This window comes from Colletotrichum jinshuiense, chromosome 8 (genome assembly GCF_051148585.1).
Source record: "Colletotrichum jinshuiense chromosome 8, complete sequence".
NCBI lineage: Eukaryota > Fungi > Ascomycota > Sordariomycetes > Glomerellales > Glomerellaceae > Colletotrichum > Colletotrichum jinshuiense.
The window spans coordinates 4,101,048-4,118,144 of NC_139315.1; the positions used below are offsets into that span (position 1 = coordinate 4,101,048).

Consider the following 17,097-nt stretch of genomic DNA (forward strand, 5'->3'; position numbering starts at 1 on the left):
CAATGATTCAATTCTGTTGTTCACTTGGATGGAGTAGGATCACGGGTTTGCTTTCTTTTGACCTTTTTTCGAGTTCCTATCAACTTGTGTACCTTTGTTGTGGAAGTTACGATTTGTAGTGTAGTCTCATAGGAATTCAAATTTAAATCATGCCTACCTTCGCGTTTATTCAGTGGATCCCACCTTCCTATTAAAGATGGTATACTCGGGCCCAAAGTTCTGTCGGCGCTTGTGTGTCAGTATTAGGCGAGGTTGAGTTAATTTATGCGAAGTGTAATGTTTTCCCCCGGGCTGCAGGAGCCGTTTGCTATCTAATGTGTTATTTGTGTTTGGCAACTAATCTTTATCCGTATATGATTAATGTATTCTACACTTAGACAAAGACAAAGGCAAAAGTAATGATGACAATGATAACATGGTAGTGCTTCTATTCACACACCGCATCCATTGCAAATAAATCTGCAATCCACTGCTTGTCAATCCTCATACAAATCACCTTTACTGTAGTTCTATAATACCCCCTCCCTGGGCCAGTTACTCCAAACACATCTTATCTAGCTCTCACCCTTCTCCCCTACTTTCTATTTTCCCCGTCCCTCCATCTCTAACCTCTAAATCTACAACACGTTGATCGATCCATAATCGTTCAGCATCTTCTTGCCTGAACCTCTAAATCGGTCCCGCTCCGCAACAGCATCGCCACCCCCACCTCAAAACCCTCCGCAACGGCCAAATGCAACGGTGTATTCCCGTCCGCATCGTACGCATCTAGCAGAAACCGCAACCCGACCTCCGCTGGGTGGGGTGGACCGTGAGCATCGGCGGCCCCGCCGCCCATCTCCACCAGCAACAGCCGCAACACCTGCTCCCGTCGATACAGCACGGCTAGGTGCAGCACCGAGCGCCGCTTATGGTCCACTGCATCGCAGCGGGAGCCGGCGGTCAGGAGTGTGCGCACCACCGCCGCGTGGCCGGCGACCACGGCGTGCATGAGCGGGGTCCGGCCCTCGCTATCCGGAGCGTTGCAGTCCATGCCGTGTTGGCGAAGAAGCATTTCGATGATCCGCTCGTGGCCTTTTTGGGCGGCGATGTGTAGGACACCGAGATACTCGTAAGCGGAGGGGGGATTGACGGGGGCACTGGAGGGAGGTAGATGGTGATGAGGATGAGCGGGAGGAGTGGGCAGAAAACAGCGGCGGGGGTGAAGGGGAGGAGAGCCCATGGGTGTTGTGGTTGAGGCTGATGGCGACATATGTCCCGGTTCGTGGGAGATGATATTGTGGTTGTTATTATTGGTGTTTTCTATTGGAGGTGGTGGGGAGTCAATCTGGAAATATTCGAACGAACTCTGCGGGGGGGTGGAGTTGGAAGTTAACGAACAAGAGGATGGTGATGCTGGAGAAAACTGATAGAACGGGGAGGGGATCTCCCCCACACCTATTCCTTCTGTTGTTGTTGTTGTTGTTGTCGTCGTCGTCGCACCATTTGGGAGAAACTGGTCCAGATTCAAGTCGCAGCAGAAGCCGTTCTCGTGGGATTTGATCACCGTAAAATAAGATGGGGTCTCGCTGTGCAGCTCAAGCTGGAAGGAGGCGGATTCTGCAGTCGGAAACTGGCCACTATTAATTGCCCTGGTTGTATTCTGCTGTTGTTGCTGCTGCTGATGATGCTGCTGCTCGCGTCGTTCTACAGGGAGGAAACCACAATTCCCGCATTAGTGCCACTGGGACGGATGATCAGATGAGGAAGGGAGGAGCGGACGTATAGACGTACGGCGGAATCTGCGCTGCGCATTGCGGTTTTGCAGCCGACGACGTTCGCTGATGGCCGTGGGGGAGGCCAGACTGACTTGCATCGTGTGATTAAGACTTCTTCGACCATAAAGGAAAATACTGGCGGACAGGAACGTCGTGGAACTGCATTGTAAGGGAAATGCAGTTCACGATTCATTCTTCGGGGTGATGATCTTTTGTTCTGTATACCACTGGCCAGTGGCACAAACCTTATGGAGTTCGAAGGAATGTTGTAAAGGGCCCTGGCGAGACCTTGGCAAAATGCTGCTTCAAGCCACTGTCACACAGCTGTTCACAACTGTTGGTGGTGGTGCATGTCATAGAAAGGCGGTGTAAGCTCCCTCTGGAGGAGGGAGTTCCGAACGATTCGTTTCTAGGGAACCAACAATCAGTCTTTGTCCTGCAATTTACCTATTGTCCACTTCTGCAATGATCCTTGCCTAGCAACTCTGACAGAATGGGCTATGTTGCAACAAACAACCTGCGGGCGATCTTGTCCTGACGTGAGAAAGCCGATTGAGTTAGTGTGGGGGTCCAGTTCGGAGGACGGCACTGACAATAGCCTGCAGGGGGCACTAGCCTAAAATCAGAACTTCCTGTTTATGAAGTAGGGGCTACTATAGCTACGATCAGCTTGGGAATAAAGTAGTAACTATAGATATCAATGTTATAGCCAATCTACAGTTGAAACCTGTATACATGTTCTCTCCTCGTCACAAGGCACTACATGGTCAATTGGTCTTCAACGCCGACAAGTTATGGCACATGTGTCGAAGGGGCATATTAGGTATAATCCTGCGAGTTGACATACTTGAATATACTTTCTATCCTTGTATCTTGTTTGCCTTTCAGTTTCCCTATTGTTCTCTTCGTTCCATTCTTTACATGCCATTAACCTTACTACTTTGCTATCACTGTTTGCGCTACATTGTTGGTCTCTCATCCTCATGTGGTTTGTTTCGTTCTTGTTTTATCACCTCCTTGCCCTGCCTCGTTAATCCTTCGCTTTGTCTCACGGCGCTGCCGCGCTATTCGCATGGCAGTCCCTATCACCGCACGGCTAGATAAATGGCGTAAGTCTTGAAGCGCAGCCCGTATGGTCATTATACGCAGTGATGACAGCAGCGCAGGCATGTTTGCCTTAACTGACGGATTTTTTGATTCATTGCTGCAGTCAGTCACTGTCAGCTACTGATATACAGTCCCGTTCACCTATCAGGATCGGAACGGCCCTAATGATGGATATTGCCCTTAAATGTAAACTAATTAGCCTACATCTAGCTGAATACCTAGCGCATACCAGCTGAGTTCAGCCTCTCAGCACCCTGTGACCTCGCTGCGGCCGTAATTTGTCAATACCCTACTCTGAATTGAGAATGAGTGGTTACATCCCAGATAGCACTCCCAAGTATCGCGAAGTACATTATTTACTTTCCGTCAGCCGCCATAAAATTCGCTACTTCATCAGAAGAGACCCACCACCAAGAACTCGGAATTTCCCAATCTATCATTCCCTTCCTTGCCACAGTCCTCCTGGCAGCCGTTCCGGTTCCGATAGAGGAAGGGGACTGCAGCAGGATGCCGGGCGAATGCCGCGGGGGCGTCTTGAGACAACGCCAAAAGAAACACACCGCCAAGGACTCAAACCTTCTAATCCCTACGATCCCTCCTGTGATACAGTCCTTCTGGCAGTCGTTCCGAATCAAACACAGAAAATGGACTATAGTAGGATGCCAGGTGGATCCACAGCGGCGAAGTGAGACAACGTGAACGGCGCAAACGAATAGTAGAGCAAACAGTGAAGCAAACGATACACAATAGTGAGACAGGGCGTATAATAGTGGATCTAAACGAAAAACGAGTTGCGGGCAAAGGCAAGCAAACGTATGTTTGATTAAGTACCGGTATATTTGTTTATGGTTGGCCTGCCCTTGATGGTGGAGGTCACTGTCATCAAAGCAAACATCCCATTGATTGCCAATGGACCTCATTCTGCCAAGGGCTGAAGTACCCACTTTAATATCCTAAACTGTTATTCTCCGGGGTGTTTTATCTGCAGTCAATGGGTTTAATTGGTTCAACCCGCCCTTGGCAAAAATGGAGCTCATTACCACTGAATGGGACACCCTGTGGGTGCAGGTATACCGTAATCATGTGTCAGTACCTAGTTGAAGACTATGTAGCTCAAGCTCACAATGGCCTGTGACACTACCAGTATGCCAAGAGCCCTTCACACATGGTCACCTTCGAGGGTGCAGGGTTCGAGCCTTCTAATCTCTTAAGGCTGAGTGTCTATGGGGCATATTTACTATGCATGCATGTCAGACGCAGCGTACCACTATGCTAAGTTATCAAGGGATATCTCACTACTGCAGTCTATCGGCCTACCTGGCCTCCCATCTAGTCTCCGCACGTGATGTCCCAAAAGGATCTTGAAGGGATGCCGTGTTTAAACAGATAAAGAAACTTCTTCGTTTTATCTCATGCCACGCCGCTAATTGCATCAAATCCTACAACATCGCGTGCGCTTATCACGTGCTCACGCAGAACAAATTTGGTGTCCCGACATGTTATGGAAAATAAGCCTCCTCCTCTCCATAATCCCTCCAGCTAAACCAACCCAACACTCTAACTTCCCGTCGGCTGACATAATTCCCTAAACATAGGGTGCCCATTTCTCCTCGCACCATGTCCAAAGCTTCTCTCCATAGCCCAATCCCCCTTCCTCCGTGGAATCTCCCGCCTTGATCAGATCTTGTCGCGGCGTAGCCTCATTGGCGCGGATCCGACCCCAGGGGATAATATAGGACCCGCTTTTCTCCAGCGTTACCTCGGGAGATAGACCAGCAAACAGCTCAGTGTACGCTCCATAGACCGGCTCCGACAGCATCACAGTGTTCATGATCATCATCACCAGCGCCGGGGTACCATCGAAGGAGGCTGTCTTCAAGTAGCCGGGATTCAAACATACACTCACGATCCCGTCGTTTTTGTAGCGTCGCGCGAACTCCCGGCTCAGAAACCAGGTTCCCGCCTTGGACGCCCCGTAGTTCTGCATTGGCTTATTCGTCCCTTTGTCCAGCACATTGAAGTCGATCCCGTTTGGCGGTGACCCGGCCTCTGCCAGCCCGCTGGACGTCCAGACAACGCGTGTTTGCCCTTCGGGGGAGGCGGCCGCGGCGGCGCGCAACTGCGGGACAAGCAGCTGCGTAAAGAGCAGCGTCGCAATACAATGGAAGCCGATCATCGGTTCAAAGTCTTGCGCGGTACGCTGGCCGATGGTTACGCCATTGGCGCCTGTGCCGGCGTTATTCCACAGTACATCCAGCCGGGACTCCTGCTGGGCAAAGGTTTCAGCGGCGGCTTTGACGATTTTGAGGTCGTTCAGGTCTAAATGCAGGAACTTGAGTTGCCCACTCGTTGCGGTGTTGGCGGATTTCGTGGTGATATCTTGAATTGCGGCTTCCACTTTGTCCTATATAGGGGCAGCCGACCGAATCAGCGGATTAATCTTTCCGAATTTCCCCTCCCACAGAAATTTGTTAATTCCGAGCTTACCTTAGAACGGGAGGCGATATAGACAGTGGCCCCCGCCGCGTAGAGAATCTTGGTCAACTCCAGGCCGATTCCCGCATTCCCACCCGTCACGATAAACACCCGGCCGTGTTGCGAACTGGCGGGCACCCCTACCTCGGTGAACGTAGGCTTAGGTGGGTAGATTTGCGTGAGGGTTGCACGCAGGCTGGAAAATGGCGACATTGTGGCTCTCTCTGGGTGATCTGGAGATGCTGTTGGGGAGAGGAGAGAACGTCCGGTGTCGCAGGCAGGTGAAGCTGAGTAGGCAGAGTAAGATGATTGATCCACTGTTGAGGACAGGGCAGGCCCTAGGTACTTAGGTAGGTGTCAAGCTCCAAGCCGTGGTGGAATTGTAGATTACCGGTATCTGGAGGATTTCTAAGCAAACGAAAACAAGGGAGAAATTGGGGGGGGGGGGGTGGGGGGTGGTGATATGCAAGACTCAGATTCCGCCCGCTGCATGGTAAGCACTTTGCAGCTGGATTTCAGCGTGGCGTTATGCATATGTAAGTTGAGACGTGGGAGGGCATAATCTTACCCGACAGGTTGCTCAAGATCGCTGCGGCTACAAGAAACTTACATGTGGTATATTTCGAGCATAAAAAAAACAACTGAAATATACTACCTGTCGTGAATGAAACTGGATAAAAATTTCGTTAATGTCGCGGTTTACTTTGAACAACGCTTTGAATGGTAACAATCTAGAAACTTGGTCAGGTGGGCGACCAGTGCTACCTGCCCCCTCTTCTCTTCTCTGGTGTCACAGGTTCGAACGAGCAGAGTAAGTAAGTTACACACATGTACTCTGCTTGGTCCCGCAGCGTAAATTTATTGAAGAAAACAGGACCGATGCACAGGAGATACTTAGCTTTGTGCGACAATTGAACGCCTCGTTCTATCTCAGCCTAACCAAATTCGGGTATGAGCTGACCGGTTGGTTGGGGGCGTGGAATACAGAGTGGGTATGTGTGTCAGTCCTGCACGATTACATGTCGTCGAACAGCCCTTCAGGGATCGTGGGGGATAGGATATCCCACCATACATGGTATGTTGGAATGGCCTGATAGAGCACAGGGCAAGGTCTGTAATATGGTCCATCATCGACTTCCTGCATTGAACCGCGAGGCTCCTGGGCAGCGACTAACAATCATTACATAGGTACTAGATAAGTACGAGATAGATTGAAAGATCTTAATCATCGATATTCCAGACTTTTTCGGCTTCATCCTTCTTCTAAGAAAAGAAACACAATATTGATGGAGTTCGTTAACCACTCGACTCATGGGCCACGGCTCGACTTGCTCGAGCCTGGGTCAAATTTCATCTTCACGATTGTCACTACTGCCCTCGTCCTCCTCGGCTATATCATCGGGGTAGGGATCTACCGTCTCTACTTTAGCCCAATCGCCAAATTTCCTGGTCCCAAACTGGCCGCGCTGACGGGACTGTACGAGGCATACTTCGACCTGATCCCTAAAGGTGGTGGACAATTCCCCTTCGCGATCAAGCGTATGCATGATGAGTATGGGCCGATCGTACGCATCAACCCGGATGAACTCCACATCGATGACCCGGACTTCTACGATACGTTGTACCCGACCAGCAAGCCCTACGACAAGCTGCAGCGGCTGGAGAACCGCTTCGGGATTCCGGGAGCCACCTTTAGTACGGCCCGCCATGAGGTACACAAGATGCGCCGCGCAGCTATCAGCCCGTTTTTTGCCAAGTCCAAGGTGCGCGAGCAGACGGCCGATATCCAGGCGCTGATGAACACCATTTCGCGTCGGCTGACTACCGAATACGTCGGCACTGAGCGTGTGCTCAACCTGCACGACGTTTGGCGCTGCTTTGCCGCCGACAACATCATGGACCTAGTGTTTGGCTCGCCGCTGGACCTGCATTTATGCCCAGATTTCCGCGCTCCGTTTACGGGGGCCATCACTCGAGTCACTAATTGGTCGCATGTTACTCGCTATCTGCCCATCCTGGGCGCGGTAACCGACAGTCTACCCTACTGGCTGTCGAAGCGGTTGTTCCCTCCGTTTAAACCCATCATCGCGTATCGGGAGGCAAGTCGCACGATAGTCTCACTTCTGTTCGTTCTGATTGCCAAGTTCTAACTTCGATCAAACAGGAAATGTCCAGGCAAACCGCCACTATCCGTGCTAGCCATCAAGCAACTGGCGGGGCCGACAAGCCCCGGTTAGGACAAACCGGTCACGCCACTGTCTTCCACGAGATGCTGGCTTCCAATTTGCCCCGTGAGGAACTCTCCCACAAGCGCATGCAGCACGAAGCCGAATCCCTTATTGGTGCAGGCCTCGAGACCACCGCCTGGACCCTCGCACTGGGCAGTTTTTACATTCTGCACGATCCCAAGATCTATGCCAAACTGCGCACTGAGCTGATCACCGCCATTCCCAACGCGGCCCAGATTCCCCCGTGGGCAACCTTAGAGACACTACCTTACCTCACTGCAGTCGTCAAAGAGAGTATTATCCCCCACCCCGCTCACCATCTTCTACTTGAATGACATGATACTAATCTGTTCCCAGCCCTAAGAATGGGAATGGGTGTCATCGAACGCCTGGTCCGCATCAACCGCAACTCAACCAACCCTTGGATCTATAATGGCACTATCATCCCGGCTAACATCGCTGTCAGCATGGATCAATACCACATGCTGATGAACGAGCGAGTATTCGTAGAACCCACCACCTTCCGGCCGGAGCGCTGGCTAGACGATCCTCGCGGACCCGACGGCATCCACCCGCTCACCCACTACCTGACCATCTTCGGACGGGGCACTCGCATGTGCCTGGGCTTGAACCTAGCCTATTCAGAGCTCTATATCGGATTTGCTACCTTAATTCGAAGACATAAGCTGCGGCTATTTGACACAACGGTTCGTGATGTGGCTTTCTATGCGGAGAATACGATTTTGTCGCCGTGGCCTGGGACTAAGGGGATAAGGGTGTTAGTGGATAGCTAGAGGGGGACAGGTGGCTGAGGTGGGTGGTTGACAATAGATTGGTGGCGGCGGGCTTTCAGGGTTCCAGTATACTCTTAGTAAGGAGTAACTTTTAGTTAATCAAGGGAAGCACACTAGACTGGCTAGGTTGATTGGTTAAGTATACGTCTCTATAAATATATACTAGAAAGATGTTACCGGTAGTAGCTTAACTAAGACTAGTTGAGGTGGATTTAAATTCGGCTTGAAAATGGTGGATTACTCAGCCCGAACACAGGCAAGTGACTAGCAGTAGCATCCGGCAGCGGAACCTAGGGATCCAACCTCCAGGCTGCCACTAGCAATATCTTCACCACTGCTACTGCTACCAACCTACCCATTTTCTCTTCTAGATACACACATATAGAATATAGAACCATTTTAATACATTGCTTTAATTACGTTAGTTTACACCACCTGTATAGGTATCTTGTGATTCCAATAGTAAACTCATTAATGAAATACTCTCTACTAGCCTCCTATTAGTATTATAGAAGACCTATCTAGTTGATAAATCAATGCAAATCAAGAAGCAAAACTGGTACCATATTGTGTTGTGTGTAAAAAAGAAAAGAAAGGAAAGATATCGCCGTTAGCAGCTAAGTGGTAGAATCTAGAGGCCTTACTGCTACCACTTCCCGCGGCCTAACTGCCTGCCTGTATTCTAGCTGAGTGACCTAGGACTTCCTAAGCCTCTTATATATACCTTTTTATACCTTATGGATTACTCAGCCAGTATAAAAGGACCTGACCAGCAGCAGCAGCCGGCCGCGGCAACGGCCGAGGCAGCGGAACCCGGAGATCCGACCTCCAGGGCCCCCAACACCGATATCTACACGACTGCTGCTGCTGCCAACCTTTCTACTTTTCTCTTCAATACACACACACACAGACACAAACTAGAATACAGTGCCAGTTTTGACCTTTTGTTTACGCTTGAATTATAACTCGTATAGGCATCCTATAATACTAACAATGATTCTGAATAAGCAACCTAAGTGATATCAAGCTGTAGACCGCATATAGAACTAGTGGTTAATTTAACAAGAAACCTAACTAACTAACCATCCAGTCAGACAATATAGTATAGAGGCTACCGTAGATAGTCTTACAGCAGGTAGAGTAGAATAAGTGCAGCCAACATGATTCACTTCACTTCATTACCACTATAAGCATAACATACTTTGGGTAGTAGTGGGTGTGTTGTGAAGTTTACATCTATCCATCCATACCATTCCACTTCAGTATGCCTGACATTCTGTCACTTAAAGCCCAGCTGGATGCAGCAGAATAGGAAAGGTAGACCGTATTAACAGAAGGTAGACCGTATTAACAGGCAGTATAAGAAAAGTAGTAAAACTAGCTAGATAGCTTAAGCACGTTACAACAGTGCATCCTGTGACTGTTACAATAGGAAAAGGGCTATACTGCAGATAACATAGGAAGAAGCTAGTAGCAATAGCAGTGTAGGTAATAATGATAGCAATCAACCAGCTAGACCCCCTATAGCTAGATGAGGGTAAATAGAGCCTGCAACTTCTACTTATAAGAGTAGGGACCCAGCAGCTTAAGACAGCCTAAACTATTTTTATATTTTTAAAGGACTAATAAATCCTAGATGGTAGAACAGTAGGAATGGATGTATATAAATACTATAATATACTCACTACTACCTAACGAACTATAAAGCTACAGTAGTAACGAAACGAAAGAAATTACGTTATCTACACCTAGCGAGGAAGAATGTATCTAAGGTTGTAACTGATTGCCTGTTATATATGCATGTTGCTGGCTGTAGCCCCTTTTATCCTCTATGATAGTCACGTGAGCCGCAACACAGCATGTTTATACAACACTACGTATACAGTGCACCCCGCCTAATTCCAGTATAATGGTGTACAGCCCAAATAGCTGCCGACAAGACGGCGAGGCCGTGAACTTGAGGCAACAGCAAACAACGAGTAGTCAGTAGCAATTCGTGGTTATAATAGGTATTAGCATCGTGAGCCAAGCCTAGTGAAAAAGGGGTTCAACTGCAGACGTTATAGGTGCCTACAGCTAAGGGATAAGGCACAGGCCTGGATATTTAAATAATCAACGAAGCCATAAAGCTGCAAGGCGGCCAAATCATATTCTACAAGCCAACCAGCCCCTATTATCTCTTATTTCCCACTCCGGTTACAGAACATAGTTAATACCTAACAGTTGGTTAAAGAAGCAGCTGTAAGAGCGGTTAGAGATATAGATAGAGCAACACGCAAAACAGTAGCAGGCATATCAACGAGCGGTTGCTTGTCACTATATATGCAGCTTAAAACAGAAGCTGCATTATTACAGGCGGCTAGAAATTACCGTACTAGATGCTAGTAAACATCAGGACGTCTATCTAGAACGGTAAAGGCAACGGCTACTAGAGAGACGCTACAGAAGGTAGAGAGCGCGTTGCTTTAGCAGGAGCAAGAAGCAGGTGGAACCTAACAGTCGGTAGTAGATAGCAGTACCTGAACATTATAGAAGCATAGGAGGCGCTTTACCTAGCAGTTGAAAGAGGTTTATAGGCGGAAAGGCTATTTATTATAAGACCTTTATTCTGTTTTGTTGGTGCCGTGCCGTACTCCCCACCGTCCAGTCTCTTCTCCTAGCCTGTGTGAAATACTGTCAGGGACTATAGGATCTCCTTCCCCCTTCCTTCAAGGCTTCTCTTTACATATGTATTCAGTTAAACGTCTCACTCACCACCTAGCAATACTATTTATATTTCATCAAGCAATTCGTTCGACTTAGGAGCAACTAGTTATAGAAGCTGCACAGCGCGGGGGCTGGGGAACTGCTGACCGGTCGTCTGGCTATAAGACTAGGTACTATATAAGTGGTTAACTGCGTCTTCAGGCAGATCCATTGGAGAGTTTCGCGTGACGTAGCAACGCAAAAAGGTCCTGTGAGAAGCAGGGATAGCATCATATAATCACGATTCATGCTGGATTACGTAGCATATATACAATAAAACTATATAGACTTGTTGACTCATGGTTTCGTCTTCAAGGAGATTGGTAAGTTTAGGTTGAAGATTTGTTTTTAAGACGATAGGGGATTTGTGTATAATAGTTGAAGATCCAAGGTGAAGCCGTTTTAGACGGCAGCCGTCTTATGGTGCCCATCTCGTGACGCAGAACGTGACAAAATAAGTCTTGCTATAGGTAATGTAACACGCTAGTACAGCTAAATATTCTACCCTGCTGCTACCACTGATATTGTTGGATTACTCAGCCAGGATACAGGGAGCTGGCCAGCAGCAGCAGCCGCCGCGGCAACGACCGCGGCAGCGGAACCCGGAGATCCAACCTCCGGGCTGCCAATAATGATATCTTCACTACTGCTGCTGCTGCCAACCTACCTACTCTTCTACACACAGATATACAACCACCAGAATACAGTACCAGATTTGACCGTTCGTTACGATCGTTGCTTACGCACGATTACCTCCCGTACAGGTAACCTGTGATTCCAACAGATATCTAAGCACTGGTTACATCGGCTTAGCAATTAGTAATAGCCTATAAATTAGAAAAGACAAGAGTCTAACAGAAAGAATTAATAATCTTAGGCCGTAGTACAATCTAGGGGTTTACTTGTTTTGAATGAATACTCGTTAGCAATTTACAGATGCAATAGGCACTTTATATTTGTGGTGTCGTTTTCCTAGAGGCTTTAGAGGACTTTATAGTTAAAAGAAGGGACAAAACGTCAAGATAGGTATCAATAAAATCTAAACATGCAAGCGACATAAGCAAAAATTGGGATTTACACTAACAACGAGCTGCTCTAACGGAACTAGATCCATGTGGTTTTCTCTTCTTTAAACACTCTAGCTAGCCCACAATACTTAACGATCAATACTAGAGGCAGCATGTATTGCTTCAGTCGGTGTAGATAGGACATTCAATGCTTAGAGGACGGGCTTAAAGATGGTATGCTAATTATAGAGGCGCAATTCGGCGGAGGGAACACAAGACCTCAGGTTGAGGTCAATGCAACTATACTTGGTAGTCGTTGATTTATATTTTGAACGGCGATAGAGGCTCAACGGTCGAGGGCTTGGCTTTGACACTATGAATGAATCAGCGGATCGGTTATATTGAGACGACCATACAAAGGAATGAACAGGATACTAACCATATTCCAGTAAACCCCCTTCTGCTTCAGCAATTCCTGGTGATTGCCCTTTTCTAATACCCTTCCTTCGCCGAGAACGTGAATAACATCGGCGTTCTGCACGGTAGCAAGGCGATGGGCAACTACGAGCATGGTGCGTCCCTTCCCGGCACGCTCAAAGGCGGCTTGGACCAGCTTTTCTGACTCGGAATTGAGGGACGACGTGGCTTCATCAAGGAGCAGAATTTTGGGGTTACGGATCAGGGCGCGGGCAATTGTGACGCGCTGCTTCTGGCCACCGGATAGGGAGAACCCCTTGGAACCAATATCGGTATTGTATCCATCGGGGAGGGAGGCGATGAAGTCGTGGATAGCCGCGTCACGGCAGACCTTGTGCAGAATCTCGTCGGTGATATTCTCAGGGTCCACGCCGAGCAGAATGTTGTCACGGATTGTTCCTTGGAACATGGTCGGCTCTTGGGCCACTAAGGAGATGTTCTTACGGTATTCGTGGAGATTGAGATCATAGATGTTAGCACCGTTGCAGAGGATGGTGCCCTTATCGAGGTCGTAGAAGCGCTCTAACAAGGATGTTATAGAAGTCTTACCGCAACCAGAGGGACCGACAAATGCCGCAAACTGTCCTTTCTCAATTGTGATGTTATAACCCTCGAATACCGAGACGTTGCGCGTGGGATACTTGAAGTAGGCATCCTTTAGTTCATGTTGGATTACCCAGCCAGAATACGGGCAGGCGGTCAGCCCGCGGGAAGCGGCAGCAGTTGGGCCCGGAGATTCTGCCTCCGGGCCGCCAACGGCGATATCTTCACATCTGCTGCTTCCGCTGGCTGCCTCTCTTTTCTTCCTTCTACACACATCTACAGAATACAGTACCAGTTTTTCTCTTCGTTCGATTTACCACCCGTACGGGTATCCTGTGATACCAACAGTTCAATCTTGACACCGCCCTCGGTATTAGGAATTATGGCAGACTTGTCGTGACTGTCTATATTCTTCGAATCACGCATATTAATAATTCGATTCGACGCTGTCGTGGCTTGTACCGCATTTGGGCCAAAGCTAAGGCCTTGCCCAGATGCCTCGGCGCCTTGCATTACAGCCATGAAACAAATAAAAAACACGTCCATGTTGAGCTCTCTGCTTGCGAGGAGGCGGCCTCCATACCAGAAAATGAGGCCCTGACAGCCAAGACTGACGCTGTCGGTAAAGGCGAAGATCAAACTGGTCCATCGTGCAATCTTGAAAGCAGAGTTGACGTGGGACTTCAAAAGGATGTCATAGCGATTGTTGATGAAGCCCTCGAGAGTTAGTGCAGGGACCGTTCTAAAGGCACCAATGGACTCGGCGGCGAATTTTGAGCTCTCGGCAAAGACGGCAGCATTCATCTTCTCGAACTCAGATTCGTACTTAAAGCGCCAGAAGCTGGAGATAAGACCGACTGGCATTGTGACAAACATCGAAACCAGAGCCAATTTTCAGGCAAACGAGTAGGCGATAGCTAGAGCACCGATAAGGGTGAAGATGGACGACAAAAGAAATGCCATGTTTAGGCCCAGGAGCTACTCTAATTGCTTCGGATCGCCCAAGACGCGGAATGTCAATGTGCCTTGCGAGTTCTCCTCATTGTCATAGAAAGAAGTCTTCTGGTAGAGGCAGGCAGTAAAGTATTGTTGCTGATAGATGGCACTCATGTGGTGCTGCAGGTAGGTGGCAATGTAGCACTCAAAAGCGTAGCTAAGCCCTACGCAGATGGCCAGTACCACCCACATTGTCGCCCCAAAGCTGGCTTCGTGTCTCATCTGTTGAGGGTCATTCAAAGTAAAACCTCTGAGGACTTTGGCGAAGAGCCACGCTTTCAACGGCGTCCCGGCAGCTACACAGGCGAAGAAGATAATGCTGATGTAGAAAGGCCAGCGGTTGCGCTGCTCGTGCAATAGCCTCCCGAAGCTGTGAAATATGTCTCGATTCTTGGCTTCTTCTGTCTCACCAGTTCCTTCTACGTCAGATTGCGCAGCGTCATTTCCCCGCCTCAATACTTTCTCGATGCTACTTTCGGCGTCTTCTTTGCAAATTTCGTGTCGCTCGCGTCGCCGAGAGACAGCTTCTGGGCAAGAACAAGACCATAGTAAAGGCCAGCCTCATTCTGAAGAAGACTCTCGTGTGTGCCCGACTCCATGACACAACCCTTCTTTAGGACAACAATGCGGTCGGCCTTCATGATGGTGGAAAGACGATGGGCGACGGTGATTGTGGTACGGTTCTTCGCAACTCTATTTAGCGCAGCTTGTACGATCTGTTCGCCGCTGACATCGTTAGCACTGGTGGCCTCATCTAGAATGACAATCTTGGGCTTTTTGATAATACTGCTGGCGATGGCGATGCGCTGACGCTGACCATCAGACAGCTTAGCACCACTGTCACCGACCTGGGTGTCGTATCCCTAAATTGCATTAGTTTAGTAAATTGCTTCGGGGGGGCGGTCAATGAAATCATCCGCAAAAGATTCTTTACAAGCCTCCGCAACGAGCTCTCTTTTCCTCTACTCGGAGTCGTCCTCCCATTGGCTACCATTTAGACCATGGTCCACGTTCTTAAAGATAGTGTCATTGAATAAGAAGGGCTCCTGCTGCATAAGGCCTATCTGGGATCGCCGCTACTTGGGATCGAGTTCTTCCAAGTTTCGACCAGATGTTGAGACAGTGCCGCATAGCTCAACGGCGGGTTAGTTCTCTTCGTGGGATGTCTGAGGCTCACCAGCATCAGAATCCACGAGACCCTTGTTCCTGGTTTTCTTGTCCTTCTAGACAGCCTTTGCGATGAGATGCGGTTGCAGGAGAGAGTACCACTTTTGAACTAAGCCAACGATTGTACTCTTGCCGGAGCCCGAGGGACCAACTATTTACCAGCTTCAATAGTGAGATTCAGGTCGTCCAAGGTCTTGACATGAGGACGACTAGGATAGGCAAAGGTGACACCACTGAATGTTATGTCGTCAGTCGCAAAAATATGAGGCTCCTTCAAACTCCCGGTTTTGGGCCTCGGGGCGTCTATGAAAGTAAAGAATTCGCAAGCAGCGACCATAGCCTTACTAACAGCACTTAAGGGGGTGGCAATACGATCCATCGAGATAACAATCATCATAACGGACATCAGAACAACGACAGTGGTGCCTGGATTCGTGAAGTCGCCTGCGAGAAACCGCTGAGTTCTGAACCAGAAAGTGAGGCCAAAGGTTGCGAAAAGACCAAAGAACTGCAAGCGCTACATCAGCAATCAAGCAGGTTGAGGATTAGGCAGTGCATCATAAAATTAGGCCGAATTGAATAGCCAACAAGGGCGCCGATTTTTGGCCCATGACCCTTGCCTCGTTCACCCAGTGGCTGTAGCGGGCGGAGAATCGGTCTTCGGCACCACAAGCAGTCAGCATGCGGATACCGCTAAAAGATTCACTTGCAACACTGGTAGCCTTTAACTCGATGTTGGCCATCTGCGCATGGCTCTTGGTAATAAAAGGAAGCAAGAATGCAAGAACAAGCATCAGAAGCAAGATGATAGACCCCGTGACGAGGGTCAATTTCCAACTCCAGATGAAGGCGACGATGATAGCAGAAAAGATCATGCCGTTGAATTCCATGAAAATGCCGAGCTTCTCAGAGATGCCAATCTGAAGGATATTGGCTGTACCGGCGATGGTACTCGAGGCGGCACCTGAGGGCACGGAGTCGAGCACGTGAATCGACTGGGCCAGTAGGCAGACGTACCGCCGACGACAAACGAATGCCAATCATGCGGAAGCAGAACTTGTTGATGTAGTTAAGAAACAGTCGGCCAAGAAAGAGGGCCAGGATATAGACAGCTTGCTTGTCACACATTCTCTCAAACTCAGCCCTCGTGGTGGTAGGTGGATCTGAGAAATAGCCAGTGAACTGGCCGACAAGTTATCCAAAGATGATGTTCATCAGAGGCATGGTGGTGCCGGCAGCGACAGAGGCAACGGAGGCGAGAACGTAGACTACCAGGTCCCATTTCGTGGCATAAGTAAAGACACGAAGATAGTCTTGGAAGGCGGGTTCACGCTCCGGGCGATTCTTGACTTGGAGGGACCTTTCTTCGGTCCTGCTGTCAACTGGTGACGAAAACGGACGGCCTCCCTGGTTCTCACTATCCACAGTATACCGCACCTTGTCATTGGTCATGATGGCGACCTGGAGAAAATGCATGCAACAGTTTCGAGAGAGTAACAGTCGAGTTCAGGTAGAATGGATTGCTATGTGGTGCTGTGTGATGGAAAATGGGCGCAAAGGTCGGTGTAGGTTTGATGGAAGAGCGTGATCAAGTGGTTTTGAAATCAGTGGCGCCATGTGATGGTCGTGAAAGGTGTGTGGAGAAGGTATTCGTCGACTAGATGGACTGGTATGATGTACTAAAATGAATCAGAAATCATCATGAGGCAGCCGAAGTTTGATGCCGCCCGTTCCGTCACTATGCTGGGTGTCTTAAGAGACAAGAACTCTAAACAAAGAATCTTGCTATCCCACACCCCTC

At 48.9% G+C, this 17,097-nt stretch overlaps 4 protein-coding genes across 4 annotated transcripts; 1 reads left to right on the top strand and 3 right to left on the bottom strand.

Annotated features, from left to right (window-relative positions):
- Window positions 1-4,449: 4,449 nt before the first annotated feature.
- Window positions 4,450-5,552, bottom strand: EsH8_VIII_001087 (uncharacterized protein; the record flags this gene model as incomplete). Its single annotated transcript, XM_083270129.1, has 2 exons — window positions 4,450-5,268; window positions 5,352-5,552. 2 exons carry the CDS (start codon window positions 5,550-5,552, stop codon window positions 4,450-4,452), a joined length of 1,020 nt encoding a protein of 339 aa, XP_083129897.1.
- A 1,073-nt stretch (window positions 5,553-6,625) lies between these two features.
- On the top strand, window positions 6,626-8,361 carry EsH8_VIII_001088 (cytochrome P450; the record flags this gene model as incomplete). The annotated part of the gene is made up of 3 exons (XM_083270130.1): window positions 6,626-7,438; window positions 7,504-7,861; window positions 7,925-8,361. 3 exons carry the CDS (start codon window positions 6,626-6,628, stop codon window positions 8,359-8,361), a joined length of 1,608 nt encoding a protein of 535 aa, XP_083129898.1.
- A 4,098-nt stretch (window positions 8,362-12,459) lies between these two features.
- On the bottom strand, window positions 12,460-13,997 carry EsH8_VIII_001089 (uncharacterized protein; the record flags this gene model as incomplete). The annotated part of the gene is made up of 3 exons (XM_083270131.1): window positions 12,460-12,486; window positions 12,553-13,245; window positions 13,674-13,997. The coding sequence occupies 3 exons, from the start codon at window positions 13,995-13,997 to the stop codon at window positions 12,460-12,462; spliced, it is 1,044 nt and encodes a 347-aa protein (XP_083129899.1).
- A 114-nt stretch (window positions 13,998-14,111) lies between these two features.
- On the bottom strand, window positions 14,112-16,748 carry EsH8_VIII_001090 (uncharacterized protein; the record flags this gene model as incomplete). The annotated part of the gene is made up of 4 exons (XM_083270132.1): window positions 14,112-14,499; window positions 14,589-14,992; window positions 15,911-16,260; window positions 16,715-16,748. 4 exons carry the CDS (start codon window positions 16,746-16,748, stop codon window positions 14,112-14,114), a joined length of 1,176 nt encoding a protein of 391 aa, XP_083129900.1.
- Window positions 16,749-17,097: the final 349 nt, after the last annotated feature.